At 43.5% G+C, this 27488-nt stretch overlaps 1 protein-coding gene and 1 long non-coding RNA gene across 5 annotated transcripts; one reads left to right on the top strand and one right to left on the bottom strand.

Annotated features, from left to right (window-relative positions):
- Window positions 1-1185: 1185 nt before the first annotated feature.
- Window positions 1186-26528, bottom strand: SCNN1D (sodium channel epithelial 1 subunit delta). 4 transcript variants are annotated; one of them, XM_061450223.1, is made up of 14 exons: window positions 17954-19050; window positions 17427-17527; window positions 10017-10348; window positions 8974-9226; window positions 7582-7775; window positions 6813-6916; window positions 6256-6419; window positions 5615-5713; window positions 4895-5012; window positions 4297-4375; window positions 3900-3957; window positions 3099-3154; window positions 2755-2830; window positions 1186-2491 (listed from the first exon to the last, which is right to left on the bottom strand). In XM_061450223.1, the coding sequence occupies exons 3-14, from the start codon at window positions 10331-10333 to the stop codon at window positions 2081-2083; spliced, it is 1929 nt and encodes a 642-aa protein (XP_061306207.1). In that variant the 5' UTR covers window positions 10334-10348; window positions 17427-17527; window positions 17954-19050; the 3' UTR covers window positions 1186-2080. The 4 variants fall into 4 exon arrangements, with proteins under 4 accessions (XP_061306207.1, XP_061306210.1, XP_061306209.1 ...); XM_061450226.1 differs by lacking the exons at window positions 17427-17527; window positions 17954-19050 and adding an exon at window positions 26365-26528; XM_061450225.1 differs by lacking the exon at window positions 17427-17527.
- LOC133267718 (uncharacterized) lies at window positions 8524-14570 on the top strand. The gene is made up of 3 exons (XR_009742840.1): window positions 8524-8755; window positions 11203-11280; window positions 13827-14570. It is a non-coding gene; the product is annotated as an uncharacterized LOC133267718 (long non-coding RNA).
- Window positions 26529-27488: the final 960 nt, after the last annotated feature.

Raw genomic sequence — 27488 nt, 5'->3', positions numbered from 1 at the left:
TATCTGGCACAGGTCAATGGCTTGACAAGAGGAAGGAAATGAACCTTCCCCCGAACAGATAAGAGTCGAACTCTCCTGGTGGCCTTTATGTGATTCAGACACTCTCTAATTTCATTAATGCTATTAACAAAACACTCCAGCAATGGGGCACCTCAACAGACATCTCAGTCCTTCTGACAACGTGTTTCTCCTAAGAGACAAACCCCAAACCCCTCCTTACCAGAGCACAGCTCCACAGGCAGTCACAGACACAGGGACCCAGAGGGATGCTCCGAGGTGAGCATGAAGCCCCACAGCAGGATGTGCACACAGTGAAGGCTTTGGGCTCCCCTGCCCTTGCACTGTGGAGGAAATCTGCTTCACAGCAGCTTGTGCCACCTTTAGTAGAGTGAAATAATGGTTTCTAAGTGTAAGTAAGAAGTGCCCAGTCTGAAGGTAGCTTACAGCAACCTTCTCTGAGGGTGTGGGCTCATTTTCAGCTTAGCAGCTACCTCTGTATCACAGAACATGATGGAGTTGAGAACTCAGCCCTACACATCCTTCATGGGGTCGTACCTTAGTGTTTGTGGTATCATCCCTGCAATACTGACCCATCTGGAGCTCCCTCCATCTGAGCTGTGCGTTGCCAGTGTGGAGCACAAACTGAGGCACAAATGGGAGTCACGGCCTGAATCACCCAGCAGTGCCATGGAAAGGTGTAAATCCAGAGTGCCAGCACCCTGCTCCAGCTTCTGTTTCCTCATGGAAAGCTGCTGTAGTAGCTGCCACTCTCCCAGATGAAAGCTAAGCAGTGGGAAATGGACTCACCCACTGCAATGGAGCCCCCGTGTTCCTGTTCACTGTCACTTGGCTGCTGCTTTACAGCCCCTTTCCTCTGGGTTTGCTCCATGTCTCTGTAGATTCTCCTTGTGAATGAAAAGAGAAATAATTAAGCAAAAGAAGCAAAAAAGTGAGGCTTTAAAAGCATCTTGGGGTCAGCAGCAAACTGGAGGCTCTGGGGATCTCACCTTTGTGTCTGGAACCAGACCTCTTCCCATGATTTGACCCTGTGCATTTAGGCTTCTGCAGGTGATGTCTGGGCACTCTGAAGAAGCCTTTTCCATTCCCAGCACTGAGAAGGAGCCATCAGACAGTAAGAAACCCAGGTAATGGTTGAAGGCAAAACAAAGTCAAACTGACCCCCAGTCACAGTCTGTATCCAGAGCATTTTATTACTTACAAAAGCTACAAAACAAAGCGCAGTGGTTTCCTCTGAACTCTTGTTTTCCACAGCAGGCCACAAACAAGAGCGGAACAGTAAAATGCTCCTGTGCAAACACCATCAAAAATAAACGTGTTCTTTTACGTACACATAAGTTACTGTCAAATATTAACATTGAACCATCTCTATACACGGGCTGCAACAAAAACGCAGCATTTTAATCTCCTCAATAAATCCGATGCTTTGCCTGTGACACACAGAAGATTTCAACCCTGTTTCTTCCCTTTCCTTACCTGCAGGATAGTTAAGTCTCATTTGAATTAATGTAAAAGCATCTCAGCAGCAGCATCCTGTGCACTGCAACCTCAATACCCAGGTTAAGGACAGAGAGGTGTCTGGGAAGCAAAGCTGTGATCAGAGGCACCTCTTGTCATGACATGCTCTGTCATCCTGACTGACAGGAGCACACAGTCCTCAGCCTCCTCTGGAAATCCTTCCCTTTAACAGCCAGGCTGACTTCTCCTTTGAGTGCATGTGTGAAATGTAGATGGGCCTGTCTGAAGCCACAGGCTGGTTTCCTCACAAGGCCTTAGAAGTTAAAAGCTATGAATAGGCTTTTATGAGGACACCACGACTGTCCCAGAGAGGAGAAGAACAGTTCTCCCCTCCCTGGATACTCATTAGGAACAAAAGAACATTGCATGATGCCTGAATCCAGGACACACGGATGGTTTAATAATGAACTGTAATAGCTGGAGGAGGATTGCCAAGCTCACAGTGTGGTGTTTAGTGCTCACAGAATGTTTCTGTTTGCAGCCTTTCTGACAGCACCTGAGCAACAGGGGAGTTCCAAGTCTCCCTGTGCACACAAACATACCCTTAGCTGTTCACTTCCACTCCCAAAGTGCTGTCCTTCATGTACCTAAATCCATTAAGCACCACATCTGAGCAAAGCTCTGGCATTTCCACCTTGCTGGAGAATGGGTGAAGATGCAAATCTCCCCTGTCCATGGCAACAGTCACTGCACAAGGGTGAGGATGAGCAGAATCATCACCTTTTGCAGCTTCCTCTCGCACAACTCGGTAGTTCTCTAGGGTCAAGCTCACGCTGGGGATAGCAGGAGTGCGAGCTACATTCATTGTCTTCCTTGACCTGAACCTTTGGTAGCAGAAGAGGAGAGACAAGACCAGCGTGTCTATGAGCAGCTCAAACATTTCAACCACAGACAACACTGAGGATCCAAACCAGAGGCTCCACTGGCTTCCCATGCTGGACAGAAGGAGATTCTCCTGTGGAAAGAATCAAAGGGTTGTGTTCATCAAACACAGCAGAGCTCTGGGAACACGGGATTACTGCAGGTCAGCAAGCTGCCTGCCACCTGGGGAGCAATTCTGTGTGATTGTGTAAAATGGGACATTTCCAAGTCTCTTCCCCAAGAAGAATAATCCCATCCCATTTTGGGGGCTGTAAATAATCCCCCCTCCAACCCCACACAGCCCACTTGTAACTAATGACAGGTAGCAACGTTTTCAGCTGATGTAGTGCAACCTACTGTGAGTAAAGGAGACTCGTTCACAGACTGGTAGTTCAGTTGCTGGTAGAAGATTGTCACCTTGGCAATATCCTTCCTGTAGTGGAGGAAGGGAGCAGTTAGCAACGGTGGGATGTCCACATGTCATTCACCTGGTGCAAGGGAGGTCTGGCATTCTCCTCTCTCCACTCAGGCTTTCTTCCTGAGGGTGTTAAACATAAGCTTGGGAAAAGGTTACAGACGGGATTGTCACACAGTGCTGTGAGCAGAGATGGGGAATTCACTGGATGACCCTGTACATTCATCCATACGGATGAAGAGTTAATCCATAGTTTTAAGAGGAGCACCTTCTCACAGTGACTGACCTGTTGCTGGTGGAGTTATACCCATTCTGATGCCTCAGAGCCTGGCGGACCCAGTCCTGCAGCAGAGTAGAGGTACGTTACTGGCAATCTGCCTTCTGAGTTTGGGTATGTTTAATGCTTTGTAAATGTAGATTTCATTAGCAATCAAATGGCCACTGCAAGTGATAACAAAGGATGTGATCCACTGGTTTATAACATAAAGTGACAGCTATCAAATGGTAGTTGTATTTGCCACAATAGCAAGGAAAGACACACTGATAGTTTAGTTGTGTTAGTATTCTGGTTCTTAAATTCTGCCCTTACTGGCAATGCCACCAAATCGTTTCCTCTCTCCAAATGTATTGGTTGTATTTACATGTAATTATCACCTCTATCACACGAATTAATTACCCAGCCCTACAGCCTGAATACCCATTTAACATCAGAACACAAGAAATGGCAAGAGGCAATCTGCTGACTCACAGAATTACCATCGTAGCCCTGCAGCACCTCGCAGGCAGTAATGAGTTGTTACACCACAACACCCACTGGAAGCAGAAAGTCATTAACACCAGTTTGTAGGTGGGAACTGAGGCAGTGAGGAGAATTGCTTAAGGTCACAAAGAAGTTTGGATTAGAACTGGAATCGAATGTACATCTCAGTCTGGCATCTCAACTACAAGGTCATTCCCTTGGGCACACTTTGCTTTATTTGCCACTTCCATTGCTGTGGCTTGACTCACTGTTTGCACCCTGAATGTTCCAACAAGCACAGTAAAGATAGCATCCCCTCTAAACACAAGAGTTGTCTGTATGGACTACCTGAGACTTCGCTGATGGCCATTTAGCTGTCCCAGCAGACACCTTGTACAGTGATTCCCTGATGAGATAAAAACAGAGATTGTGGTCACTACGGCTCTTGGCATTTAAAAGTGAATACATGAAGGAGTTTAGCAATGGGAACTACTTGTTTAAATCTGAAGTTCTGAGAACTTTGGGAAAAGCTTCTAAATCAGCTTAGAACATAAACCCAAAGGATGCCCAAAAACTGGTCAGGAGAAAAAACCAGAAGGGTTTCAAAATCCAGCATCAAACTGAAATCTCGGCTTCAGAAAGTGCCAGTGGGTCCCTAAGTTTTCCACTAAGTTCCCAACATTTCCCCTGGTGTGATCTTTCCCCTGCAAGCTGGCATTTATTGCACCCTGCTTTTGTGACCTACCGGCAGGGCTTGGGGCACTGCTCGAAACAATTGAGGTGATGGTTTCGGAGCCTGTTGTACAGCTGGTAAAAGCAGTGACCTGGTGAGAGAAACGGAACGCACTCAGACGCTTCCTCGGGGAATGGAAGGCTACCAAACCCTCTGCCCTCACCTTGGCCTTCCCAAGCACACAGCACTCTCTAAGAGACCTATTTTTGGCTCACTCTCACTTTGGAATGGCTCCAAATGGAACTAATTACGTGTGTGCAGTGAGATCTGCTGAGGGCAGGCGAACCAGCTAAAGCAAGAGAAGTCATTCAAAGCTTTGTCTTACAGCAGCACAGCCACCAATGCTGAGAACACAAAAGAGCTTGACCTTATATTAATGGCCTTAATAAAAGGATGTTTGATAGCACTGAGATTTTTTTACGCACTATATCCATGATATTTCCACACAGAAAGGGGTCTGCCATCTAGCTGGATTCAGCGATGTGAGGAATTAGTCTAAGCAGGAAATAGGCACAAAGTAGAAGGGCAGATCTATGGAGTCACGTCAGCAGTGACCGCTGCAGGAAGCTGTTCCTTCCACAAGGACAGGAGAGCAGGCTGCTGCTCTTACCCCACGCAGGCTGCTTGTTGTAGTCACAGTACTCAGCACCAGGAGGCAGCGGGTAGTAGTAGTAGCCACAGCCGCATTTCCGAACCATTATGTGCTGAAAGCAGGAATGCAGACAAGCCTGGGAAATGGAGAAGGCATAAAAAATTGGATGAGCCAGAAACTCTCAAGTGCCCCAACCTCCAGCAGAAGCCTGCAGCTGGTAGGAGACAACACACAGCTCTGTCAGTGCAAAAAGACAGCAGCCAGTACTCGAGTGTGACGATGCAAAAGGTTTTCACTTTCCATTCCTTGTCTTTACCTCTCAGAGCAGTATTGAGCTCAGTCAGAAATCTCCCCCGTTTTCATTATGGGAGTAACATCTCAGTTAAACAAACATCCAGAGCCGAGAGCAACTGCTTACACAAATAAAGACCTGATGGCCCAAGAATTTCCTACCAGAGCAGTCCAGCTGCCTTGACTGGCTCACTGCCTGATCTTTCTTGTGTTACAAGGAGGGAAGAGCCCTGGTGTCTACGACTGAGTATCCTCCACGCAGTCAAACACATCCCAAGTTACAACCCCCTGTTTGTGAGCTTCTTTTCAGAGGGGCATGAATCTCTCTGTTATCTCCAGCAGTGAACCTGCTGGTTTGTAAAAGCTCTCTGGACAGTAAAGTAGGACTTGTTTGCTATTAATCCACTGTGAATAAGCTGGGGCCTCAGCCAGCAGCTCTGACAATACCTGCAGGGTGTAGGAGTTGTTGTACAGGAGTTTAACATCCACATCATTGCCATTAGTCGTGCATTTCCCATAATTGCCACCCAGGCGATTCACCTCATCCTGTGGACACAGAGAAGAGGCCTGAGTGATTAGGAGCTGTAATTGGACCTATCCATCACCATCTAATCTTAACTGGATGGAGCATCATATACAGGGCAGGAAATGTAGTAATAGACATGAGCAGCCGAGCTATACCTTGCTAATAAAACATACACAGTACCAGGGCAAAGGTAGGAGAGTGCACGTGGTAAATCACTATCCTTCAGGTGACAAGCAGTAACTCATCATGTCAAATAACTAAATCACTACTGAATGTTTGCTCTCATCCTGCTATACACATGCAGCCCCCTGTGTAGAGCTGGAATGAAGTGTAAGAGCCCCACAGGACCTTTGTACTGAGGACCAAAAGGCTCCTTGCGCATTTGGAATCATTTTGGTTTACCCACTGGAACCTGAGCCCAGTAAAGAGAGAAAAGGGGTTTGCACATATATACATATACATGTACACCTGCTACCACATGTACATGCACAGTCAAGAAGTGAACCCAGGAGTCCCACAGGTGTGTAAGAAAACAACCAATGCTCCTGAGCAAGTGGCTAACCTGCTGAATGCCTATGGTAGTTGCAATGCCTGGTCTGATGTCAAAGCCTTCATGCTCCAGGAATGGTGTCTGATTGTGGTTGTGTATCATCACTTTCACACCTGCTACTGTAGACAAGAGTGGGATGTGATCCTTCTGCTCTGCTCTCAGGATAAGGGAAAGTCCTGTCAACCAGAGAAAGGGAAGCAGATAACAACTTATTCTGGGCCAAAACAGGAACCTCACTAAGTCTTGAATCCTCAGCACTGATGGAATTGCTGTTTTAACTCACAGAAGAGCCATTCTTTTTCTAGAGTCCCAGTAAGTGATCAGTTAATAACTGCACCAGCTTATTCCAAAACTAGTAATATTCTGCTTGCTGTAGGTTAAGATATTGCTGATATCATGTTATCATGTATATGTGGCTAGTGAAGCAAGCAAACAGAGTACACTGTTTGTGCCACCAGACTAGAAGAGGGGGCTGTATCTCAGTAAGCTGTGTATAGAAGGTGTATTTAAGCCATAGCCAAATTATATTAACTTTACCTTTTTTTCCCACCCTTTGCCAAATAACATACCGTAAGGAATTCCTGGTTTTGTAGCTGTCCAAAAAGAGTCTGTTCCCTTGCTGTTAAAAGTATAGCAGCTTCCAAAGACTGGGTGGTGAAAGTGAACATAGTCACTGAAATCAAGAGAGATGTTAAGGGGTTTTCATTATGAGTGTAGCAGCACCTTTACTTCTATGTAGGATGTGTTTTGTGTATGTCTGTGTGTGTACAGCAGTGCCTATGGGAAGGAGCTGTTAACTCACTGGAGAGTACATAAGAGCACCAGAAACACTAAATGCAGAAGAATTAAGAGTCAGTTGCCTCCAGGAAAGATAAAAAAAGACCTTATCTCATAAAATGATCCACAACCACCTTTGCAGACCTTCTTCCTCTTTGCTGGAAGTGTTCAGAAACACTTAAATTTGCCTTCTGCTTATTCTGAGTCATAGATGAGTGCACTGGTGTATGTGGAAGATACATTTGTGGAAGAGCTTCCAAGAGTGGAGACCTTAGGCATGCAGGAAAAAGAAGGTACCTTTGCCATGGGTATGTGCAGCAGGCTCATGTCTTTGCCTCTAGGGACAAAAGGATGTCTAAAGGCCATCTGACCCTTTTGGGGTTCATTGAATTTCTATTTCTGAATTTCTGATCATGAAAGGCTGTTCTTTCTTTCTTTCAGCTGGATCTCCAACCAGGGCTAAGCCTGGCAGTAGGCCATAAGGTGAAGTGTAGGCTCAGTTTCATCTCCCAAGCCCTTGAGCTCTGCTGATCACAACTAGAGCCTCAAGAAGTAACATACCTGGGTCTGCAGGGCTCCCCATCATACTGACAGGAGTAAACCATATCTTCTATTTGCTCCTCATGATCAGAAATGTTGATTATAACAGGTAGCTGGGACATGATATTCATGTAGTGAAACCTGTACCATTCAAGAATCGCATCCATCCCAGATGAGTAAGTCTTGTAGAAGCAATTCCCACCTGTGGCATTGCACTGGAAGAAGAGAGGGGCCATTCAGTACAGCCAGGACACAACAGTCTGAGGGTAACAGAGATCAGGGGGTAAAGGCAATGCTGGATACAGGAACAAGGGAAACCACTATTTTTTTCATCAGAAATTGAAGTTTCTGATCATTTTAGTTATCACAGAATCACAGAATGGCTGAGGCTGGATGGGACCTCTGGACATCTTGTTATTTGGGAAGCACCTCCTCTCCTCCAGCTGAGTTAGGTGTGCTGCTTGATCTCAGTGTGAGGGAAAAGAGGACAGGGCTAGTGGGAATTCTCTATAGTCCATGAATCAAGAGCCAAGTCCTGAGACACTTTCTTTGTTCTTACTCTCAGGCCTCAGACAAGTGAACACCCCCAGATTCTGGTGGAAGCGGGTGAAAGACTTCAGGATGGGGTAAAATGATGATAATCAGACAAAAATTGCTGGTCTTTCAAGCTATGTCAATCTCTCTCTGGCTTCTGCTCTTAGATCGATACTAAACCTGGTTTTGATATGAAGAATCCAAAGCATTCGTGCTCTTGTCCAGTCACAGATGCACATTTATTGTATTCATCTTGATTTTTTATTGCCATCTTTTGTTTTATCTACAACAGTTTTAGTGCCCCAGTACCACAGCATTTAGACACTGAGGGGATCCTTGCATGTCGTTTCTCTGTCATTTCTTGGCTCACCAGCTCAGTCTAGGTGTTTTGTACATGTTTAGAAAGGGGTACAATGATTTTTCACTCATTGTTTTGAATGTACCTTGTGAGAGCTTTGTCAGGGCCCTGAGGGCACTGTTAGGCTTTAACAGCCCTAAGCAGCCTCACCTGGGGCCTCCAACCACACCCTCTGCCCATGGGCTCAGCAGCATATTTAAACTCAGCCCAGGGGCTTCAGCTCTTCTTTGGGCTGGGGTCTAGAGCTGCTTTTCAGCCAGGCTGCTGCTGTGCTCTTGCTTCACTGTGGACCCTCTTGATCCAGTGAGTAAACTTCATAGCCTGATCTCAAACCTGCCTCATCACCGTGAACCTCCTGATGAGCTGGAACTTGGCTGGCCTGGACATCATCTGTGGGCTTTCCCTGCTTGCTTGCTCAGGTACTTGTGGGCTCCCCTCTGTCTCCTGTCCTTTAGGAAGCATCCAGTTCTATCTGCTGTGTCTGTAGCCAGGTTAAAGTCTCAAAGAGGACATGAACTTACCAGCCTGAAGCCCACCCTGGACTGCTTCTTCCCTGACCTGTTACTGTGGCCAGGCATTCTTAAGAGTGAGAAGTTTTGGCTCAGCTTGAAGGTAGATCTGCTGAGGTTGCCTATGCTTGACAGGTCTTTTATGTGGATGTTTTTCTCATTCATGTGGATTAAGCTGGCTGATGTGTTGATGCCATACAGAAAAGCAATGGATTTCTCTGCCATGTGATCCAGCTGAACAAGATGTTCACTGACCAGTTCAAATCTGCAAGGAACAGAAGTATTTGTGAATATCCACATTTCTATTACACAAAGACACTCTATTTTATGTACCTTGTGTATTTTATGTATGTATGGAACAGCTACTCTCCCGATCTCTGCAGACCTCTGTGTGAGCAGTTAGTAACTATGGTACCTATGCTTAACATACATAACTTAAACTAGTAGTAGTAGCTGACTTTCCAGTTGCTGGATCCTGTACTGTAAACCTCAGAACTTGCAGCTGTGCAGCATCAGCAGCACAAACTGTTCTTCCTGTCAGCCAGCTAGATAATTATTCTGAGGAAACTACATAATTCCTTTACTATGTCATTTGAAATGTCTTGAGAAGTTGCCACTCTTGTGTGAGCCCTGTTTGACAAGCAGAGCCACACAGCCTTCTATAGAAGTTATGTTCTTTCCTTAAAGCCATTCTGTGGTATGAAAACCCAAGCAGAATCAGCTCTAGCATGTATCACTCCAGGGACTGGGAGTTTACTTAGGAATGAATGCACACAGTAGCCATGTTTTCATCAGAGCACAAAATCAGTTAGCAGCTTGAGCCAAGTCACAAGGTGAAGTTCCCTCTATCCTGACTCAGTGCGTGAAACAAACTGCTACAAGCTGTTGCATAATTCCCAACAAGATCTTATCCTAAAACCAGTTTGGAAGTAACAATAGTCCATTTCCACCTCTGAGAGGCAGAGAGGCTCCTCCAGGCTGCAGTCATCACCTTGCTAACCCTTCCTGAACTCTTGCGACTAAAGAGATGACTACAAGGAGAAAGCACAGGTTACCTGTATGGGTCCAGGTTGCAGATGGTTATAGCTGGGAACATCTTAGGCCCTGAATGCATTGACATGGTCAGGACAACAGGGTAGGCCCAGTACTGGCTGAACATGAGTGCAAACTGCCAGTATAACATGCCAAAGCTGGCAAGTAAAAGCAGAGTCCAAAAAGCTGTTTTCATCCTATTGCTGTCTGAGCATACGAGGCGGATGGTGCCATGGATTGTTGTGTTCTTACAGAAGAACTCAAACATATCCTTGAAGGAATCATAAAACTCAATCAAGCCTTCTTTCTTCTCTTCTTCTCTTGCCACTTCCTGCTCCATCCTCTAAGTCTGTTTCTGTTCAAGGCAAAAAGAGAAGTATCTTGTTAGAGACCATGGCCAATGTACGGGCTGTTTCAAACAGGGTGCCAATGAGTTTGCTGCTAGCAAAAGCTGAAAATAACTGTGAGCTGGGACACCAGGAAATAGTGCAAAGTTCAGATGTCCTGCATAGTGCTGCTCAAGGAACTCAAGGCAATCTATCACGTTTAGGCTGTGACTTCTCTGTTAGCATGGATACACAGAATTAGTGACTAAGGCAGGAGCTGAGGAGTCTGCAGCCAAAGCGGTGCGTAGTTTTCTTTCTAAGAACACTAAGGATCAGCTTCTAACTCTGAAACACTGTCACTGTGCATTAACACAGATCTGGAACTAATGCATTATTATGAGTGTATTGCTAGAGGAACAAGCTGCCCTATAGCCTCAAACAAACCTGTCTCAACTAGCATTGTGGTTTCATCTCTATGTCAGGGAATCAGGATAAATCCAACCTTCAAGTCAATGACAGGGACAAATTAGAATCTGGGTTTAATTTTTGCTGCAGAATGGAGGTAAACAGGATTAATTTCTACCATCCCTGAAACAGAGCTGCTTCCAGGATGAAATACAGTAAGTATTCCACAGCTAAGATGAGCAGAATGAGGTATTGGGAATGGAAGGGAGGAAAAACAACATCTCAATTGAAAACATAGAAGGGGTTAACTAAATTAGGATGTGTATAAAGCACTGCAGATACTAATTAAACTAAAATGCTGTTGGGTTGTTTCTGAAGACCCTAGAAATAGTAATTGTTGCTATTAACAGGACTATTGCCACCTATCTTTAACTTAGAGTTTCCTTCAGGAACCTAAAAATCATCTTTTATTTTACAGAAGAGAAAAGGGAACAAAAACTGAAAATCACTCAAGAGTGACATAACTGGAAATCAAAAATCCATCTCCTTTGTCACAGTAAGTAGAACATCTATTGTGCTACTCTCCATCGTTTCAGGCTTCATGCTGATAAAAGTGTGTTATTTATGCTCATATATATTGTAGCCAGCACAGACTGAGGAAACGTTCCAAACCGATACTAAAACCTAAGGATGTTGGACTAATGTTGACAGACTTCCACGTACTGAACATGACATCAAGTCCTGCAATCTGTGAGTTCCCAACATTACAGCACCCTGTGAATCACTCTACCTATTATGCTATTAAGAGAAGTTTACTCAGTGCACTTTGGTACAATCTCGACTTGAAATGAAAATCTTACAAATACAGTATCAGAGTTTGAAGCCAAGACAAGGACTGCAGGAATAACTAAAGAATCATTGCAATTGAGCTGTGTGATAAGGAAATGAAAGCTCAGGTCCTTTATTGAGTTATGGCTTTGAAGTGGTGGTGGTGGTGGCTTGGTCTGAGGTGCCAGTGCGGTTACCACAGCTGATACACAAAGCTGCAGTATCCTCATCCTCAAGCAGACCTCTCCATTTTAAACCATGGCTTTATTTCAGAGGTTCTTGGACTAGGATACTTCATAGGAAATTGTATCTTAGAATTCCAAACTGCTAAAACAGTGTATTAATGTCAGTAAGATTAGGAATAATCCTTAAGTGGTGAAGAGCACTCCAAAAGCTACTACCAGATTAGCTTTAAAATAGCCCACAGCATATTATCTGACAAGGACACACAGATTATCACGAGCTATTTTCCCCACAGACCACCATACATACCATGTTAGTATTTTCTAAGGTATTGTTTAACAATAATACAAAGTTAACTCGAAGGCATCTGCACCTCCTGAATACTTTTGTTATTAAACATGACATGATTCTTCAGATTTTAGATGCACTTGCCATTAAGCAAGGACAGGGAGCCAAAGCAAACTGAAACATTAAGAAACAGGGCATGAACAATTAGAAGAAAAGATGTGTGATAAAGAATCAAAGTGGGAAATGAGCATTTCCATGCTCTGCTACAAGGAAACGCAGACTACGCAGTACTCTGACCCACTGGTTACCCATTTTATCAACCAGATTTACAGCTGAAGGCATAGAGCTGAGGTTTCTTCACACAAAAGGGACTATCTATGGCAAACTCCAGAAACAAATCCAACATGGTCTAGTTACACATTATTCAGATAGAACTCTAATGCTAAATTGCATGTTCAGCCTTTAACTTAGCTCTTTCTCATTTTAATGAGATAAGAATACATTAAAATGCGCCTGCAGTGTATGTTAAGGAACATATTGAATGAGTCCTTAAATATTTATGGTACTTAAAGATAGAAATGAAAACTGTGTGATACTAAAACAGGAAAATGCAATTTGTTGCTGTTGTATGAATCCCACTTGTCAGCCTTGCTCTAATGAGAAAAAGGTTAAGAGTTACCAAAAGTGAGTGTTAAATGAAATCTATCAAGCACGCTTTTTCTATGTATAGCTTTGAATCTAAAAAAGCACCTCTATACCATGGTTTTCAGTGGCAATCCCCAGTTTTCAGACACTCTGACAGGGCTTTTAAAGCTATGTCTAGTTAGTTCATACCATCTGAATCTGCATTCTCAAAATAACTAGCACGAAAAAGCACATGATAATGCAAGTCACCCCAGGGGGAAGCTTCCAAAGCACACGTGTACAGGCAACGGAACACCCTCTCTCCATTGGTTTCCCAGATCAGCCTACCACTAATTTATTTAACATAGCAATTGCAGTCAGCAACTTGAAACACATAACAGTGACCAGTTGCCTGTCTTCTCTGTGGTAAATGCCTGGAGAGAGGCTGCAGGTTATAAGGAAGTCAGTGGAAGTTATAGAGCAGTGGCAAGCAAGTATATGTCTATGTATTATCACAGCAGCTCAATGCTCAACACACACTAGACACTTAGACATGCATGTCATGTAGTCAAATACCTAACCATGTGTATATCTACATATCAAACATACATACACATATACAGAAATACAAAGTAGAGTAAAACCAGATTGAAGGAGACCCACTGTACCTTGGCAGAAACTCTTATCTTTGAGTGTTTGAGTAGCCACTAGACTCAGCCTCCAGCTTTGTCCTGAGCAGAAGACAAGTCTTGGTCCAGAGTGTGCAGGATTCCTTCCCTAACTGGAGATACCCTGGGAGATCTCCAGCCTATATGGATTGTATTGATGACATCAAAAGGGGCAGGACTTAAAGAGATCATGGAAATTATTCAAAGCATGATCCAGGGAATAATAGGAAGTGAATGAACTGGACAAACAAGTTAACATGAAGGCTACGCTAGAGCTAAAGTTGGTTTGAGTGGTGGTGATGTGTTCTTTATTTAATGGCCAGGACAGCTTTTTAGCCATAATTCTTACAGATGCCATCATAATTTCTACAAATACAGAGGGAAGTAACCAAGGATCCTATAAGGTTCTTTCAGCTCTGATTTTTCCCATAAGGAACTAGCTTTCTGTCTTTCCATGGTTTCCGGAGGTTTGCAGGCTCCCCAGTAATTGAAGCCATTAAGGTTTCCACAGGTGTGCTTGAGGAATTACATACCTCTGTAATCTGAAATGATCAGCTACTCAGGCTAAGGCACACGTGGCAATGGATTTCTTCCTGCTTCTCCAAGAATATTGCTCATCTGTAGTGGGCTATTCCATCCCCATTAAATTCTTAATGCTGTTCTTCTCTTCAGATGTTGAGACTTGACTAGACTAAATCAACTATGACACTCGACTGAAATCAGAGCATCCTGGTTTTGTAATGCTGCTTATTTAAGGCTTGCAAAAGGCTGCATAAGTAATGCAGAAGTAGATTTGGAATTCTGAGGCTGCAGAGACACCAGCACCTAGGACTGCTTGCACAATTACTACTGACACAGGCCCAGTTGGAAAACAGCTCCCCAGTGGTTTTGCAAGAGGCTTTGTTATATGAAAATATGAATACTTTGGGTATGGATAATGTTTAGAGTTCCAGATCAGCCCAGGGCTTTATGAGATTGGCTGGAACCAGGTGTGCTATTACCTTGGAAGTGTGAAACACTGCCATTTGCAAAGACAACTGAAACTGTCTATTAAACTGTATTCAAAAAGAAGGGGGAAAAGAGAGATATCAGGGGAAACGTGCTCTTCTGACTTTGATTTAAATCCTGTTCACATCTTTAGCAATTGCTTTGCGCTGGATTCTGCTTTAGGAAAACAGAACCTGTAGAACATGTGTCTCCCATTTTAAAATGATTAATCTAAAAGATGATGATCCTATTAAACAGCTTCTACTAATGTGATTTACCCCCCTTTGGTATTAAAAGGGAATGCCATAAAACATGTGGAAAATGGTTTAAATATTCCAAAAGCCAGTGTTTGGGGGTACAAAAATTAAACTTTTGCTTAAAAATATAATCCAACTGGCTCTTGAAAGAACAGCTACAGCAGAGGCACTTGTCACTGGCTGATGAAGAGGTAAGCAGTTCAATTCTCGTTAAAGAACTCAAAAGACTGAAACCCAGATTCTGTCATGTCCATTTACTTGTCCCCCACCCTTCTTCCTCACTTCATTTTACATTGTGCAATAGAAAATCACAACAATAAATCCTTGACAATGAAATTATTGCACAATGAACATACACAAGACAAAGTCTGTTGCTTCATTATGGCTGCAGGCCTCAGTGTAGAGATTCTCTGGCAACACATCAGAACAATACCTTCTGAGCCAGCCATGAATTTTTCCTGCAGGAAATGGAGAAGAACTGGATATGCAGACAACGCTGTCCCTCAAGCAAGATACCATTTCTGTTTGCACTTGCTCATTTGTCATCGTGTATCCTCAACTGGGAGGAGAGGGGAAGAGAGCTCTGTCACTGGTTAAAAAGTAAGTTGGTTTTTCTTTCAAAATACAGAGATTATGGAGATAACACTCATGAGAGAGTCCTTTAGAGCTGCAAAATGGCTATGTTAGCATTACTCTGCAATGGGGCAGAAAATGTTTGTAATGCTCATAGTACCGTAGTGGAGGGAAGGAGTACACTGCATGCACAATAGAGCAGCAGCAAATGTCAGTGGTTGAATACACCCTCTGGATGTGCTACCCTTGACACAGAAGGATGCCTCCCACACTGTAAGGCTTCAAGCCCCTTTCCCTGAATTACAATTTCTTCCCCAATTGATATTAATTTGATATTAATGGAATTGCATCCCATTTAGGTGATAAAAACCATACAGGTAAACAAAAGAAGGGAATTCTGACAGTTTGCTTTTAAGCTGTCATATATTGAAGGAACTGTCCAAATTCCACTCTTCCCTCTTTCTCTACACTAGCCTTGATTATTGTGCATACTCATTCTAGGTGGTGATGCAGTTCTTGCCTATCTGACAGACTGCTGAAACAAATGAGAATCAGGTGGTATAAAAATGCCACTAAACATGTCTTTGTCTTAACATCAGCACCAGCTCAGAGTAACAGAAGAGAAGTACAAAGAGCATCTTGCAGGCAGAGAGATGAGACTTTAGCTACTTCATGTGGGCAAGAAGAGTTAGAGAATTAATGCTCCTCATGGAATGGACTCAGGCACTTATGAAAATCTACCACAGACAATCATTTATCCTTGAGTACATCCTTACAGCTAGTGCACACGAAGAGCTTTGCTCTCTATAGATCAAATCTCTCATAACACTGACTTTGGTTGCTTATTAGACACTAAGCAGATGAGCAGTATAGGGACAGTTCAGCATGTAGACCATCCAGTATACCTGCCTCTTCCTACATTTGCTGTTGCTCCAGGCTTGAGGTAGAGATTAAACTGGAGAAGCTTAGTGATGATCTCTGGCTGGTCCCTCTTGCTGTGACTGGCTACTCCTCCAGAGCTCAGATATTCATGCTTTGTCCAATATGATTTTAAATGTCCAAAGCAAGAGGTGTCACCATGGCACTCTCCGCTCTCACATCTCACTTCTTGTGAGAACGCTGAATTGCAGTGAGATGAGTCTGACCAGATAGAAGAGTGTTTTTGTCGTGCACAGCAATGAGAGGACACTAGCTACTCATTCATGAAGACTTTCCCAGTTGGTTGAAAATCACTTGCACTGAGAGACCTAAAACAAGCTAGCAAACTGAAAGGGCATATCAAAATCCCCCCCCACTTCCAGCAGCTTTCCCTGCTGCCATTCCACACTGTGAACTTTACTGTCATTTGCTGTTACAAGCCACACCAACTGTCTTTCAGTTATGAACTTTCTCCCTTATTACATCTGTTTCACACTATTACGTACTCTCACACTTCAGAGTTTCATTACTTTCCATTATCCCTCAACTTGTCTTCCAGAGATTCCCCACTTTTCAGCATGTTGTTCTTCAGTCTGTGAGCTGAGAAAAGCAGCCTTTAGCATCCCTTCTGCTAGCACTGGCAGGGACATGGAGCAGATCCTGCATTCTCCTGCCTTCAGGAGCCTTTGTAGATCTACAGTTTAAACTTCATTTTTAGCAAATCTTGCTTTACTCACGTCACTTGTTCCTGCATGAATGGTGGTTTATCCCCTGGAATGCTCCAGGCTGCTCTGTCAAACCATCTTCCACATTTGCTCTCGTTACACAGGATGCAGCATACCAACCCAGCTTTCCTCTCGCTGAAATCAGCGTGACTTGTCTCCTCTGGCTTTGTGGAAACTCCCTCACGGTGCTTTCTTCATGGCCACTGGATAAGCCAGTCTACTACTCCTCCCACTCAAAGGCTGACAGCCTTCTGTGGGCAACTAGGGAATAAGGAAACTCCCAGCGCTTCCTTTTTGCACTTGGTTGGCTGTGCTGTGTATGGACTTGAACTGGCACGCACCAGGCTCTGCCTCCTGAGTTTTTTCCTAGTTCTTACAAGCCAGAACCACTTTGTCATCATTTCAAAGCAGACTGTGAAATCGTTCCTGTGCTGTCCTACTGGAGAAAGGAGCAGTACTCAGAGGTATTATGGATGTGCTGACAACTTGTTCGGTCCTATGCAAGAGGCAGAACAAAGCAGTCCCTGCCCTGGAGAACTTCCAAACATTGCTTAATGTCTACTTTTGATCCTGCTCTAAATGGTCCTGAACTGACTCTGATTTTTCAGGTGTTTTCCTCATCTCTGGAATCTGCGTTGAAGCTCTGCTCACCAAAAGTTCTTCTGAGAATCCCAATATTCATTGCTTTGCTTGTGTGATGCTCTGAGCCGTGGCTGAGGAGATCTCTATCTTGAAACCACAGTGAGCTATGCCTGCAGAAATAGGATAGCATCGGTGTACCTTGGTGTCCCTTTTGCACTGGTCTGCATCTAGCCAAAGCAGCTTTGAGTGCTGCAAAGGCTGCCAAACCTGCTCAAGGATGTAGGTAACACCGCTTACCTTGTGCTGAGCTCTTAGTGTTCTGGTTTTATCACCAGCAGTGCCTGGGTTGGCAAGGCTAAAGCTAGGTGGCACATCCTTACAAAAGCCAGGAATCCCAGCACTGAGCACATGCATGCTCTGCTAGTCACCAGCCATTTAAACATTCCTTAATTACACCCCTTGCTCTGAAAAGGCCCCATATAACCCCTGCTTTTCATTAGGCCTCCACCAGAGGCGCAGAGGGTTAAAACTGCAGCCTCAGTAGTAAAACCCTGCTTGCTTCCAGTATGACCAAGCATTCATTTCTACTCACTCACCTTTCTGAGTAAGATGTCTGTAGCTGCTCCTGTCATGCCTCTGGGATAACACCTGCCTTCTTGTTTCTCTTCCTGTTCTCTGTTCTTGTTTCTTGTTCTCTGTTCTTGTTTCTTGTCTTCATAGATAATGTTCCACTTGTTCAGACCTGTCAACCCCTCAGCCAATTCCACAGATTCACAGGATGGTGAAATCCTGCTCGCTAGTGGTTTTTTCTTAATCCTACTCCAGCTCAGTACCTGTAGGAATGCTGATGCAATTAGGACTGGCAGAGGCTGGAGAACATCAGTAAAAGCTTCTTGTACTGTGGACATGTAAAACAGAGCCATCCTGGAATCACAGATACCATAACTCCGTCACAAATGAAGCCCAAACCTCCCCAAGCAGTTGTTCAAGCTCCTGGAGAAAGTGGCAGATGGTACTTCTGGCTCCTGTCTTCTGGCAGTAGACAAGTAGATCTTCCCTGGTGATCCCTACTCCTCTTGGTACCCAGGAAAGAGAGAGCAATGCAATGTTAAGGATCAATTCACTGGTGATAATCAATCCAGTAGCTTTAGGCTTTCCTATTGGGACCTAGCAAAGATGTCAACAAGAGGAAGAGGTACTACAGTATGGCAGCTAGGAAGGAGGGGAATGAAGAAACCGGGAACAAACTGCGCAAGGGCAAAACAGTCATTAGCGAATCAGTAACTGAAACCAGCTATTACATAAGTGGCTGTGTCAGTGTCATACCTCTTCAGATGGAGGAGTTTTGGGTTAAATTCAGGTGTAATACTACATTGTCCATCAGCAACCTCTAAAGGATTCCTTCACCTTCTTGCAGAACAGCTCTATCCATGCCTGAGTGGGTAAGTGCAGTCATAGCCTTCATGCCCCAGCAGCAAATGTACTCTACACAAATACAGCTCTATACAGGTTACCAGTGCTGAAAACTTTACAAAGCAGAGTAATGACGCTCTGAATGCAGGTAAAGCCTCAGGGAAGCAGCATGGCTGAAGAGAAGACCTGGCTTTAGGAAAGAGATAGTTTTGTAACCTCTAAATGCCGCCGAAGGCGGTCCAAACCGCTAGGCCGATGTAAGGATTCCATTGATGACTTATTTTTGATTCATTCAATCTTGCAGATGATCTGGGAGACCCATGAACGTCCTCGTGCTCTGGGTCCGTTTGTCCTGATGCTTGGGGTGTGCTCATTCACACTGTACTTAGCCAGCACTTAGCCAAAAATCTGCTATTAATCACTTGTTTTTCAGTGTGTTTTTCACGGCCAGGAAAGCTTTATGAGCCAATCCAAGAGTTAAAACGCTGCCATGTGAGTTCCAGGACCCGTACCTCACTATGAGTAATGTGCAGTGAATAGTCCACCTGGAGAGCATAAATATTCCTGGTTTGACCTGTCTGTTCAGAAACCCTCCACAGAAATCCCCAAACAAGCCCCAAAAGCCAGATCAGGAAGGGTCTGTAACCAAAAGGAGTTAAACTGGCCTAGTGATGTTTTCTAACTGAATTTACCCCATAGGCACCATATAAAACCCAAGTAGAGGCAAAAGTCTCCAAAAAGGTCGTTGCTGTTGATTCTAACTCCTCACAACGGTTGAAGGTTTGATTCTAGTTGATTCTAACTCTTCACAACTGTTTGTTCAAAGTCTACACCTTTTTTAGTGGAGAGTCCCTGCTTTGCCAAGGTTTTGTCCATTCTCTAGCACATTTAAAACAACCTAAACTCCACCTAACTGAACTGAAAAACTCAAGGTGATGATGTTCAATTTTCCTTATCCACCAGGACAGTGAAAGCAATGGCAATAAATTCAACACACCACCAACAGACAAGGGTAGAGTCTGCCACAGAGAAATACCCACTTGAAAGCCTTAAACTCTTGAACTTTTCTCTGGCTGTGCAATCTTGGCCAAATCTTCCTGCCTGCCTCTCTCTGTTGCCTCATCTCTGCAATGGCCATAATGACACTTTGCAGCATTGTTGAGAGGGTTAATTGGTGTTTGTATAAAGCTCTGGTGATGTAAGCTGCCATGTAAGCATGATGATGACTACAGCTTTGATACTACTTGCTAATTGCGACAGGATGGGCTGTAGTCATGCTGTAGTATTTAAAAACATGTTTTTAAGAGATATTCCTAGATCTCATCTGCTGTTTCAAGATGATCAGTGCTTACTCCTGTATTAGACAATTGGGTGACAGAATTCCTTGTGCATTTAGAAGTTGCATTGGAATTAACTTCCCACACAGTGCAAGGGGTGCTGCCTATATCAGATCCCATGTTTTGGCCTTTAGCTTTCAGCCTCATCAGATGAGCTCCTTGCAATGCCTCTTGCTTAACATAACAGACTTTCTTCTCACTTCAAGGGTAAGATCTGGAGATTATTTTCGCTATTTGTCTGTAGATCAAGAACACCTGTAATCTGCATTTGCCATGCTGGCCATTGAATATGCCTCCAGATAGATGTGAATATGAATCACGAGGGCCTATAACATTCACCTGATGTTGTTATTGCAATTCTCTCTCCTCTTTGAGAGAATGCATTCCCTCCTCGGACAAGGACTGACAGTTACTACAATGCAAGTAAGGCATGCAGCATTAGCTAATTTTGGAAAGTGCCTTAGCAAAAAATACCCTGGTTTTCTTCATTATCCTGCCATTGTGACTGGAATCTGCCAGCAGGTTTTGGCAGCAAACATCAACTTGCTATTCTTTTCCATTCCAAACCTGAACACTGACTTTGACTTGAACTCTGCTCAAGACATTCCCTGTTTCCCTGTGCCCTCCTTTGCCACTGCAGCTAGCTTAGTTTGTTAAAACAATACTGTATTCTACACACACCTGTGTACTAAGACTAAGCATGACAGTGGAGTTACAAAGAGGGTAAGATCGGGGGGGTTTGCTGTTGGGATGAACATATGCAGATTACCTTTGATCTGTCACAGACTTCAGAACATGCCCTGAGCCCCCCTCAGGAGAAGACTCCTAGGACACATTGTCATGAATATTCAGTGTAAATTATGAGATGGAACATCACTCTGTTATTCTGGGTGCCACAGGAAATAACGCTGCCTTGCTCTTGCTGATAATCTGTCTGACGTACATTTATTATTAAGCTGCCCAGAGACTATGCTGGCAGACCTCAATTCTAAACCTTTTTTGTACCAATAGTTCCCAAAGGCTTCTCTTCTTCAAAGACGTGTCTTCCTGCAGGGCTAGAGTATCTCTAAAAACTTGCATCAGTAAGTGAACTATTTATCTACCTGAACCGAGGAGAATCTGGCTGTAAAAGACTGCATGTGCTTTTGCTGTCTGCTCCAACCATCCTGGTGGCATTCAGTGCATGCTCATTTCTCTTCATGGCCATAAGGAGATCAGAAGGTGGAGTGGAAGAGTGAGGATTTAAAGCTTGGGTTAAGCTTAGGAGGTACTGTCTTGCTTAATAAGTTCTATAAAGGAAATGTTTTACTATTGAAAACACTCATCAGCTCAGCCAGGATCTTCCTGTAGGACTAAATTAGTATTTTAAATAAGAAAAACTATGTTGTCACAAAAACTTGCTGTGAAATTGCAAATGATCTCTGTGCAGAATGATTATCGGTGGAGATTACCTGGCTTTAAAGGAAGTTCAGCAGCAATGAAACCACAGCCATTATAATGGCTTTTGAAGGCAGACATCCATCTTGCAAGGTAATAGCTTAATAACATTCTAATACAGGCATGCTGTTCTTTGGATATAAAGAGCAATGTAATCGCACAAATGTCAAATACTAAAGAGAAGCATGCGGAAGCGGTGAAAGGCTCTCAGAGAAAGTGATGAACAGCAAGGAGAAACTGGCATGTCATGCTATTTGTCTCTGCATCTTAAGGTGATGTCATTAGAAGGTCACTTATGGCCACTGATGGCTGTGTACCAATTATCGTTTGAGAAACACGGGATGGAGAGGTAAATGGGAACTCTATCCTGGGGATGGAGCTCCTTACCTAGTACACGTGGGATAAAGGAAGAAGAGGACTGACCTTTTCTCTTTCTGACTCAGAAACATGTCAGAATCATTTTCTAGTAGATAGTAATACTATCTCCTTGTCCATCATCGTAAAGCAGGTCACACCTGACCTTAACCAGGCAGGAGAGGAAATCAAAGAGAGAAAAAAGCTCTTGTTTCAGCAAGTTTATCAGGGATTTATCAGTGCTTAGGTTAAATTGCCTGTCATTGTATTTGGGTCACCTAAGGCTGTCTGCCTGCCTGCTGCCTCTCCAACTCAGACAGCAGAAAAAGTAATAAATCACAAGTATGATGCCTGGAAATATTAATCTGGCCTGCAAATGAACAACATTGATTGCTATCGTAAGAGCAGTGATTATGGAAACCCAAGATTATGATTCATGCTTGGCCCTTGCTGATGAGAAACCTTTGGTCCAGAGAGCTCAAGGTAGGTGACACTCACCAAATGATTAAGTGTGTGTGCTTCCAGTAAAGCTGTATAAATATTATCTTTATATTATACAAGAAAAAAAATTGAATGATGGAACAATGGAATGATTTCCTCATGATCAACAATGAATCAGGGAGACTCAGGTGCCATCACAGCCCTTCTCTGAAACTCAAGATAATCACTACGTTGAAGCAATTTATGAACCAGTTATCAATTTCCATTAAAAGAAAGGATGAGGATCAGTCTCCCAGGGAATCAAAGGGTTTGGGGAATTCTGCAAAATCATATAGTTCTACTAGATAATAATGCATTATACTTCTGTAATACCATGAAGCAAACAAGTACTATAGAGACAAAACAGTCACTGAGGAAAGTTACTCTGCAAGAGCCAGTGTGGCAGTTAAAGCAATAAACCCACTCAGAAGGGCAAAGTACCAAAGCCAAGAGACACAATTAAGCACACAATACCTCTAAAATTGTTTTTGGGTTAAAGATTAGGAGCCAACTTAGTAGCACTTGAAGAGAAAATCAAACCAAACCCTCCTATGTTGTTTCATTCATCAATGAAGTGGAATGACTTTGAGATGGGAAAGCAACAAGATGTTCTAATGCAAATGACCTTGCTCATAGTTTAGACCTGGAAGTGATGCATCTCATACGCACTTGAAATTGGAAGGGAATTCAGGAAGGCAGGATATAATTACTTGAACTAAACCTGGCCAGGACATTAGCACTCATGTTCTGTACCCTAATAAAAAGATCTCTGAAGGATTATTGGTCAAGGATATCTCCTGGTTTGAATGCAAGCTCAGACAGTGGAAAGCATGTGATCAGTTAGTGCTCTATTACAGACGTGGCCCAGGGACAGTGATTTATTGTTTCGGTGTCACTGTTCTCATCTGCACACTAGTAATTACAATTGCAGCACATTCAGCGATGGAGTCTCACCAGATTGAACAGCAAGTATCCTTCTGCTTTTAACAAGGTTCAGGTTTCCAAACTTCTTTTGGTGAAAAAAAAGAGGAAACCCAAACTCATCAAAGCTTTGCATTGCCCCAGAATGAACAAATACACTTTAAAGGTTACACACAGCTCAGCAATATTTGTTAATGCTTAAACACAAAACCAAAGTCCTAACTAAGGCCTTTCAGGGAACAGTGTCCAGAGCACACATTTTACACAGGCTAAAGGAAGAAAGCCTTCACCAGTATCACTGAGCTCCTTACAATTGTCTTTGGCAAACACTGACAACAGTCTTGCCAATAAATGGTGCTCCCTTGCTCAATAAGAGAAGATGTCACTGCAGCTTCCTGAGCTAAATCACCTGTTACTCACAGGATGAATTCTTCAAGGTGATGGTTCAGTGCTACTTCTTCCTTAACAACATCCTAAAGATTCAGTCTTTCTTTCCCCATGGCTTTGCAGAGTTTCAGCCCCGTGCCTGACTTGCTTCCAGCCCATCCAGATCAAGGTTGCCACAGTCCCCTTTGCTCTGAGACCCTCGAGTAATTTTTCCCCCACTTGTTCTCTTCTTCCATCCAAGCTTTTTGCTCCTCTGTGCAAATCCATCCTCAATTTACTGTACTTGGCAATGTCCACTCACTTGGGAGAGAACGCATTATAACTGACTGATCTTCCAATCCCACAGGCTATAGAGACTGAAAAACCAGTAAAGGGCCTAATGGGTAGCTCTTTGTATTCAAGGCAGAAGTAAAGATTCCTGGTTTATTTTCACTACTTAAGATGAGACCTATCTTGGTTATCTGAAGCAGCAATGGGTTCAATGGTCAACCTATGAGGTAGCTAAAGAAACAAACCTACCAACTGAATACATATGAGACGACATCCTCTCCTGATCCCACTGTAACATGGCTGTCGGTAATGGGATTTGGGGAAATTGCTTCCCCAAGGATATATGCAATGTCTTTCTGGGATATAAGAGCTTTCCTTTTCACCAGCATCCTCAGTTCTGAGCAGCCTTGAGGCTGCTCTTCAAAGCATTCTGAGTCCTTCTGGACAATCTAAGCTGAGAAGCAATCTAAGAGAAGCTGAGCAGCCACAGCATTGCCACATTTACTGGACAAGATTACGTTTGAGGACATGTGAGCACTAATTACCCCTCACAACATTCCTCAGGGTGCGTTTTCTTTCTCAATTTATTTCTTCATCCACCAAGGTCAGCCTCAAAATACTCATTTGACTGCATGTGGGGAGCAGTGCATGAAGTACCACTTTCACTGGGTGGAGAAAATGAAGCAAAGGACTTACTCAAAGGCACCCACAAATGGAACAAATTCCAATTCCTGTTATTTGTATCTGTCCTGAAAATCTGCAATGCTTTTCTTACGACTGAAGGAAGATTTTCTGCAGTGTGAAAGTCAGACAGCTCTGGGGTTTAAAATAATACAAAAGGTCTGGTCACAAGCACATAAAGATGTTTTCATGTCCTGTAACCAGCCATGATCCTGCTGAGGAGCCCATAACAAATTAAAGAGCAACTCCAATCGTCATGAAATAGTAAACTGTCTCACTTGTCTCTGTCTTGGAGTTATTCACCTTCTAATTTAGCAGCATGTACTTACTTACTTGATGCATTTAATGATTTCAGAGTGTAAATTTGGAATTTCTATTGACTTCCCAAGCTCAGGTTTAAAATATGCCTTGGAGATACGAGAGCAGTCCACCAAAGATACTTTACAGAGAGGAAATTCTCTGGTGTTATTCATTCGCATGTTGGAAAACAACTGGGAAGAAAGACACTACCCTGAGAGAGAAGTCTCATTCTACGCTATCATCAGTGTTGAGAATAACATACCAGAGAGATGAATGGAATGTGAATGACAACACACTTATGTATGAAATACTTTGGGGCTGGGGAACATTAGAGAGAATGACAGAAGTGTAAATATGAGCTCTGGAATCCCTTCAGCATTTGGGGGCCTTTATTACAGTCTCCAGGTTTGCATGTTTCTCACAGTTCTAGACTTGGATGACTCAGTAGGAATTCCTGTGTAATCACACCAAAAAAAAACCAAAATGGTGTAGCAGAGAGAAAAAACCATGTAGTTATCCTCAGGTATAAAATTAGGTATGGATTACACTGCATGAGTTGCCATGGGGAAGTTATTAGGTGAAATACACGTGGGCTAAAACAGCATTCTAATAATACCTTGTATTCATACAGTGCTTTAAATCTTTAAGTATAATAGTGATTTATAATAAGGAATTCCTTCTGTTCTGCAATACCTTCAAGCATTTGTAAACTGTGAGCTCAGATCAGATATAAGGCTGAGTGAGTGTAAGAGATTAACATAAAGCTGACCAACTATTGCTGCTTTGGTGTATGAAAGATCCTGTTATTGTGATTGAGACTGAGATAATAACGAGAAATATTAAGACATCTGACAGGAAACTACCATGAGATTAAATTGCTTACAACCCTCAATAACTGAAAGTATTTTTGTTTGAGATTGGCTTTTTTTTCCCCCTAAAATCTCTATCATTTTGCTACTTCTGGAAAAATAGTTCTTGTCCAGATCTGAAGCTTAAGTAACAAAACTTCTTCCATCTCTCCCTGGGGCTCCGTAAGTCCAAACATCATTTCAGTTTGTCGCACAACTGCAGCTCTCTCTGGGGTCTAACATAACAGTCACTTTACATCAACAACCCTGCCTCAGTGCTCAGGACACAAATGAAAACTCCACAGTCCCACTAAAACTGCACAGACATGCTTGAAATACTGTGAGGACACAAGATTTTGCAATCCTCAGTTTGTCGAAACAAAGTGAAATTTAAAACTTATAGATGGTTTCAGGTTTGGGTTTTGCCCAAAGGTACTGACATCACAGCCAATGTTTTTCCTCCCCTTTCTTGCCGTTGATTAACCCATGACAGGCAGCGCAAGCCTGTGCAGAGCCTGTGCTGCTCTGACAACTAAGAGCTTAAAACTTACGTGGGCTACCACTGCCCTCTGTTGGTACCTGTGCAGGGGGGCTCCAGCACAGAGCAGACCCATGGTCACTGCTGGAGCTGATCTCACAGATGATGCCTCTTTCGGAACAGTAAGAAAAATTCTGGCCTTTATTGCAGTCCTGTGGTCCCGTCTATGAGTCTGTAGCAAACTCTCTGAGCAACTCATTTTTCTTTTCTGCCTTTTTGTTTCACCTGAGCAATAAAAGAAGATTATCAGCAAAGCAACAGAGGTGTGCTTCTCTTAAACTAGCACCCATGCTGATAGTTAATGAAGAGAAGACAGTGGCCTTCTCTATACCTGGAGTGGTGAACGCAGATCATAGAATCCCAGACTGGTTTGTGTTGGAAGGGACCTTAAAACTCACCCACTTCCAACCCCCTGCCATGGGCAGGGACCCCTTCCACTAGAGCAGCTTGATCCAAGCCCCTGTGTCCAACCTGGCCTTGAACACTGCCAGGGATGGGGCAGCCACAGCTTCTCTGGGCACCCTGTGCCAGTGTTCCCCAGGGAAGAACTTATTAACATCTAAATCTCCCCTCTGTCAGTTTAAAGCCATTCCCCTGGTCCTGTCATTACACCCCCTTGTGGTACATGTCTAGATGGATATAGCAAATTTCAAAACTCCTTAAAGAAAAGCATTGGAAGGGAGTGAGCAAAGAATTTCTCTCAACTGGGATACAATTCAGGGTATAGGTGACAAGCAAAGCGCCAAAACAGTAAATGTTAACCAGCAATTGGTTATTTGTCTTTTGAAATGGAGTTTTTAATTGGGTGGTGACTTCTGTGTGTGAACAAGCACAAGCGATCTGAGTCAGTCTCATGCTGGACTCAAATCACTGCAGAGATCAGCATAACCCTGACAGAAAAGGCTGTGTGGGAGCCTTAGAATAAGGACCATTGTGACTGGTGTCACTAAATCCTGTATTGCCCAAAGCAGCGTGAGTTTAGCGTTAACATCCAACATGACTAGATGATCTTTTGAGGTCCCTTCCAGTCTCTAGCATACTATGATGCTCATTGTGCCAAGAACGGTATTGAGGCCAGATGGACTCTTCTGCTTTGACAGAACACTCCCCAGTACCCATGCTGTTGAAATGTTGAATCTTTCAAGCACAGGCATCTCACATCACC

This window comes from Pezoporus flaviventris, unplaced genomic scaffold, assembly GCF_033815535.1.
Source record: "Pezoporus flaviventris isolate CSIRO_AGI_PZ_B2104156 unplaced genomic scaffold, CSIRO_AGI_Pfla_v1 ptg000009l, whole genome shotgun sequence".
Lineage (NCBI taxonomy): Eukaryota > Metazoa > Chordata > Aves > Psittaciformes > Psittacidae > Pezoporus > Pezoporus flaviventris.
This window is presented reverse-complemented; position numbering and strand designations above follow the sequence as displayed.